Source organism: Myotis davidii, unplaced genomic scaffold, assembly GCF_000327345.1.
Source record: "Myotis davidii unplaced genomic scaffold, ASM32734v1 scaffold1488, whole genome shotgun sequence".
Taxonomy (NCBI): Eukaryota; Metazoa; Chordata; class Mammalia; order Chiroptera; family Vespertilionidae; genus Myotis; species Myotis davidii.
The window spans coordinates 214,247-220,480 of NW_006298871.1; the positions used below are offsets into that span (position 1 = coordinate 214,247).

The 6,234-nt window shown below is 38.8% G+C and overlaps 1 protein-coding gene across 1 annotated transcript; it reads left to right on the plus strand.

The window, feature by feature from the left end:
* Window positions 1-702: 702 nt before the first annotated feature.
* On the plus strand, window positions 703-1,644 carry LOC102775011 (olfactory receptor-like protein OLF3). The gene has a single exon (XM_006774524.1). The coding sequence runs from the start codon at window positions 703-705 to the stop codon at window positions 1,642-1,644; it is 942 nt and encodes a 313-aa protein (XP_006774587.1).
* The last annotated feature ends 4,590 nt before the right edge of the window (window positions 1,645-6,234 follow it).

Genomic DNA, 6,234 nt, shown 5'->3' on the forward strand with positions numbered 1-6,234 from the left:
ATTCCTGGGCAGGGCACGTGCCCAGGTTATGGGCTCAATTCCCATTAGGGTTTGTACAGGAGGCAGCCTATCAATGTTTTGCTCTCATTGATGTTTATATCTCTTCTTCCTCTATAAAATCAATGAAAGTAAAAAGACAAGTTACAGAAGATAAATTCAAAATAATTTAGTAAAAAAAACCTATAAGAATATTTATATTTAAATCATTTAGGATTTCATAGATACATTGCACTGAAGAGAGGTAAGTAGGATGTATCAGAAATATTTAGAGTGGAAACCTAGTAAATAAAAAGCAGTTAAATGGTATTGGACATTATTCAGAAGTATACTTCCATGTGGACCAAGAACTTTCTCACCAGAAAGACAGGGATTATATAACAACAATTAAATTGAGTAGGATTTTAAATCCTACTTTATTCAATACCTTCTCCCATTTAAGAACAGATGTTTGGGAGAAATTATGTTCCACTTAATTGAACTCCAAGAATGTAATTTCTTTTCTCCTTGATTTCCAGCTGCACAGCTGGATCCCATTGTGTTCTTCATCTATGGATATGTTCAAGCAGAGTTTGGCTGATGTGTTTTTAGAGAAACTTTAGGTTCAGATGGGTAGGTTCTCTATATGGTCTAAAAGCCACCCTTTCAATCCTGAGTTTTCATGATTGTTATATCAACACCTTTAGTTTAAATCCTCGGGAACTCATGGGCCAGGAAAATAAAACCCAGACATGGGTGAGTGAGTTCTTTCTGCTGGGGCTGTCTAGTGACTGGGGAACACAAGTGTCCCTCTTTGTCTTGTTCCTGATCATGTACTTGGTGACCATTGTGGGAAATCTCCTCATTCTTCTTCTAATCAGACTGGACAGCAGGCTTCATACCCCTATGTACTTCTTTCTTACTATTTTATCCTTTGTGGACCTTTGTTATGCAAACAGTATTGCCCCACAAATGCTAGCCCACTTGCTCTCAGCCCAGAAGTCCATCCCATTCCAAAGCTGTGTGCTCCAGCTCTATGTGTCCCTGGCATTGGGCGGGTCTGAATTCTTCCTGCTGGGAGCCATGGCCTATGACCGCTATGTGGCGGTGTGCCACCCGCTGCACTACACAGTCATCATGCATGGAGGGCTGTGCCTGGGGCTGGCTGCCGGCTGCTTGGTGGCTGGTTTCATGAATTCACTGGTGGAAACAATCATCACCTTTCGGCTTCCCCTGTGTCACAACATTATTAACCATTTTGCCTGTGAGACCCTGGCTGTGCTGCGGCTAGCCTGCGTGGACATCTCCTTCAACATGGTCATGGTGGCCATCTCAGGATTTCTGGTGATCATGCTTCCCTGTTCCCTGGTCCTCTTCTCCTATGGTCATATAGTTGCTGCCATTCTGCATATTCGCTCTGCTCAGGGACGTAGCAAAGCCTTTGGCACCTGTGCTTCCCACCTCACTGTGGTGTCCATGTGCTTTGGGGCTACCATCTTCACCTACCTGGGGCCACGGTCAGCATCCTCAGTGGAAGAGGAGAAGATGGTTGCTCTATTCTATGCTGTGGTGGCACCTATGTTGAACCCCTTGATTTATAGCTTGAGAAATAAGGAAGTTATGGCTGCTGTCTGGAAAATTTTAAAGAAATTTAGAGATAAAAGATAAAGACTGTAAGAAATTCTTGTCAAAACACAAAGGATATCACATTTACACTGAAGAAAATTATTATGGTCAGATCCTTGCATTTGAATGATTAATGAATTTCTTTACATAGGCCAATATCAGATAAGTTATGCCAGTGATCCATGGGAGAGCCTTGTCTTAGATCATCTTGTCTCACATATCCAGTGGTATTTAGACTTTACCTAACCATTTTTGGTTTTATTGGTGTATCAGTGGCTAAAGGAATGATCTGTGGCTTTATCAGTGGCATTAATTGCATTAGCAAATGTTATGAAAATGTCACTATATCTATTTCCAAAATTATTCATCACCGTAGTCTTTTATTTAACTAATTTTCCAAGACTTGTTTCCTATAAACTGGTCACAAAGTCTCCACATCCATTGCACTCTTTTACAAACTTAAATGTAGGTATGTATATTTATTCTACTAATTGTGGTTTTTTGTTGGTGTGTGTGTGTGTGTGTGTGTGTGTGTGTGTGTGTTTTGTTTTGAATTGAGAAGGCATGGGGGGCCAGGTAGAGACTTCTTTCTTGAAGAGGCACCCTGACCTCTGGCCAGTCCGCTTTTTATTTACTTAAGTACACATTTGCCCTTTAGCAATGCATACAGGCATATCAAAGGTAAAGTTTGGTAAACAGCAAAAGGATTATCAGGTTAAAAATTGCCTTGAGCCATCACTATCTGCTGGGTCCAGCCCCAGCAGGTCCAGGGGTTCCCAAAGGTGTGGATGGAGTTGGCGAAGAGGGAATGACACGGAGACAGAGTTCAGTCGATCATCATGGTTGGGTTCTCTTGCCTGGTTCTATCCAGGATCTCCAGCCAGGTTCTGTAGCCAGATTCTAGCCAGGATCTTCAGTCAGGTTCTGTCCAGGTTCTCTTGCCATGTTCTCTCACTCAGTTCTACAGCCAGGTTCTGTCTCTACTAATTGTTATTATTGATTTTCACATATCACACCAATCTGCCAAGATTATTTTGAATTTTTATTCTCCAATTTATCCCATTAGTTTACTTTCTCTTTCTGTTTCATAGATAAAATAAGCAGAAAAAGTTATGAAAAGAAATACCAAATAGTACATGTTCATTATATATCACTGTGAACCTACCTCCAGGTAGTAAAAATAGGACCAGATGTCATATAATTGAAATCATGTAGTATGTAGCCTTTTCAGATTGGCTTTTTTGCCTTAGTGTTATACATTTAAGTTTCCTTTATGTCTTTTCATGGCTTCATAGTTTTTTTTTTCTTTTTGGAACTGAATAATATTCGATTATCTCTATGTAGTACAGTTTGTGCTACTGAAAGACACATTGTTTTCAAATTTTGGTAATTATGAATACAGCTGCTAGGTTTTGTGGAAATATTTTCAAACCCTTTGGGTAAATACCAAGACACATAATTGCTAGGTCACATAGTAAATATACGTTTAATTTTGTAAAAAAAAAAAATCACCAAACTGTCTTCCAAAGTGGCTGTACCATTGTGCATTCCAGCAGCATTGAATGAGGCTTTTTATTGCTCCATATTTTGCAGCAAGTGGTATTGTCAGTGTTCTGGATTTTGGTCATTCTAACAGGTGTTGTTTTTTTTAAATTTGCATTTCCTTGATGACAAAACACTGGAATCATCTTTTCATGTATTTACTTGCCATCTGTATATCTTCTTTGGTGAGGTATTTAAGGTAGTAGGCTATTTTGAATCAGGTTGTTTGTTTTCTTATTGTCAAGTTTTAAGAGTTCTTTGTAAATTTTAGATAATAGTTATTTATCTGATATGTCTTTTGCAAAAACTTTCTTCCAGTGTGTGGCTTGTCTTTTCATTCTCTTGACATCATTCACTTTCATATTGACAGGAATACATATCGACATATGCAACAACTCAATAAAATTATTGCCCATTCATTCTTTAAAAGACTAACAATTGTAACAAAAAATGTAAAAACAACTTTAGTCAACAAAAAATGGCTTAAAGTAAAGGACTAGGGGCATGGAAATTAAGTTGTGCTACGACAGGCAACAAGCTAAAACCTTCTAAATATAAAATTAAGCTTTAAAAGCTTACATTTTTATGATGTTGAAAGTGAAGAAACCAAAGCCAGAATGATAAGCACAAAATAAAGCTGCCACCTCTATGGGATATGAGAACTTGAATACAGACCAGTGGAGAAAGAAGTTTTAATTAAATTTGATTAATTACCCTCTCTTAAGAGATTATCCCAAGCAATATTGTCATGCCTGACAATCTTTCATTATCTGGACTTTTATCTCCATTTGTCCCACACACCTGACCCACATGCTAACCTCCTATGATATCACAATTATTCTTTTCTTAAAACAACAACAACTCTTTATTGTTGAAAGTATTACATGTGTCTCCTTTCCCACTGTTGTTCTTTCCCAGTCTGCCCCCACTTCCCAGCCCAGACCTTCACCACCACTCCCATTGTTATGAGTATAGGCATACAAGTTCTTTGGTTGATCTCTCCCCACCCGCCATCCCCCACTAGCCCACCTTCCACCTGCTTTCCCTCTGAGGTTTGAGCGTCTCTTCGATGCTTCTATATCTCTGGATCTATTTTTTCCCATCAGTTTATGTTGTTCATTACATTCCACAAATGAGTGAGATCATGTGATATCCTTCTCTGACTAGCTTATTTCAATTAGCATAATGCTCTCCAGTTCCATACATGCTGTTGTAAATGGTAAGAGTTCTTTCTTTTTTACAGCAGCATAGTTTTCCATTGTGTAGATGTACCACCATTTTTTAATCCACTCATCTGCTGATGGGCGCTTAGGCTGTTTCCAAATCTTAGCTATTGTAAATTGTGCTACTATGAACATAGGGGTGCATATGTTCTTTCTGATTGATGTTTCTAGTTTCTTGGGATATATTCCTAGGGGTAGGATTACTAGGTCAAATGGAAATTAGATTTTTAATTTGTTGAGGAAATTCATCTGTTTTCCACAGAGGCTGTGCCAGTTTGCATTCCCACCAGCAGTGTACAAGGGTTCCCTTTTCTCCACATCCTTGCTAGCACTTGCCATTTGTTGATTTGTTAATATTTCACAGACCTATAACAAACTCTCCAAAAAATTTATATGGAATAAAAAAAGACCCTGAATAGTCACAGAAATCCTGAGAAAAAAGAACAAAGTTGGAGGGGTCACAATACTAGACATCAAATTATATTACAAAGCCACTGTTCTCCAAACAGCCTGCTACTGGTGCAAGAACATACAAATAAATCAAAAAATCGACCCAAGATATTATGCTCAATTAATATTTGACAAAGGAGGCAAGAGCATACAATGGAGTCAAGACAGTTTCTTCAAGAGATGGTGTTGGAAAAATTGGACAGATGTATGCAAAATATGGAACTTGACCACCAACTTGCACCATAAGCAAAAATAAACTCAAAATGGATAAAAGACTTAAACATAAGATGGGAAGCCATAAAAATCTTAGAAGAGTCTATAGGCAGCAAAATATCAGATATAGCTTATAGCAATATGTTTACCGACATATCTCCTAGGACAATGGAAACTAAGAAGAAAATAAATAAATGGGACTACATCAAAATAGAAAGCTTCCGCGGGTTTAATCTCCAAAATTTATAGGGAACTCATATAACTTAACAAAAGGAAGATAAACAATCCAATCAAAAAATGGGTAAAGGATTAGACACGTCTCAAAAGCAGACATACAGAAGGCCAAGAGGCATATGAAAAAATGCTCAAAATCACTAATTTGCATCTCCAAGAGATGCAAATCAAAACAACAATGAGGTACCACAATCATTCTTAATTGTCTTCTAAAACTTGTGCCCTGTGTTCAGCAAAATGCTTTATATTCTGACTGTCTTTCTTGAATGCATTCTTCTCTTTTTTGCTGTATTTGAACCTGACTGTTCACTGAGAACTCTGATTCCCCTCAGCCCTCTCAAATACAGACCCTTTGCCTCCCATATTTCCTCTAAGAGTGAGAAGAGATGAAGAAGGTATCTTTCTTGATACTCTGCTCCTTCCAGACCATTGCTCTTTACTTTTCCCTGAATAACTCCAGCTTCTTCAAAGCACGTGCTCTTAAGCTACAGCACCATCATCCCCCCTGTCTTCGCCATTTACCATCCATCACCTTCATTTACCCTGGTAAACCAATTCTGTCATCAATGTGGAAATGCAACATGGAAATGCCTACATCTATGCAGATCCATTTGGCATCCTGGCCTCTCAGTTAGTTGGCTTCTAACTCCTTCCAATGCTTTTGACCTCTAATCCACTCTAGGTCACCCATTTCTGTCATTATACCCTGGACTTTCTGTTGCTAATAATTGTACTACCTCTGACATCTGCATGTCAAGTTCCCCACTCTGACCACTCGCTCTGATTCCTCTTTCCGGTTTGAACCATATAGTATTACTCAAACAAATTTGATCCCACCATGACCTCTATTACATTAAGCCTAGCACATTTTTCTCATCCATACTCCCCCTGACTCCCCCCTCTGTGATACACACACACACACGCGCGCGCGCGCACACACACACACACATTTTGTCTTGTTACCCCTCTT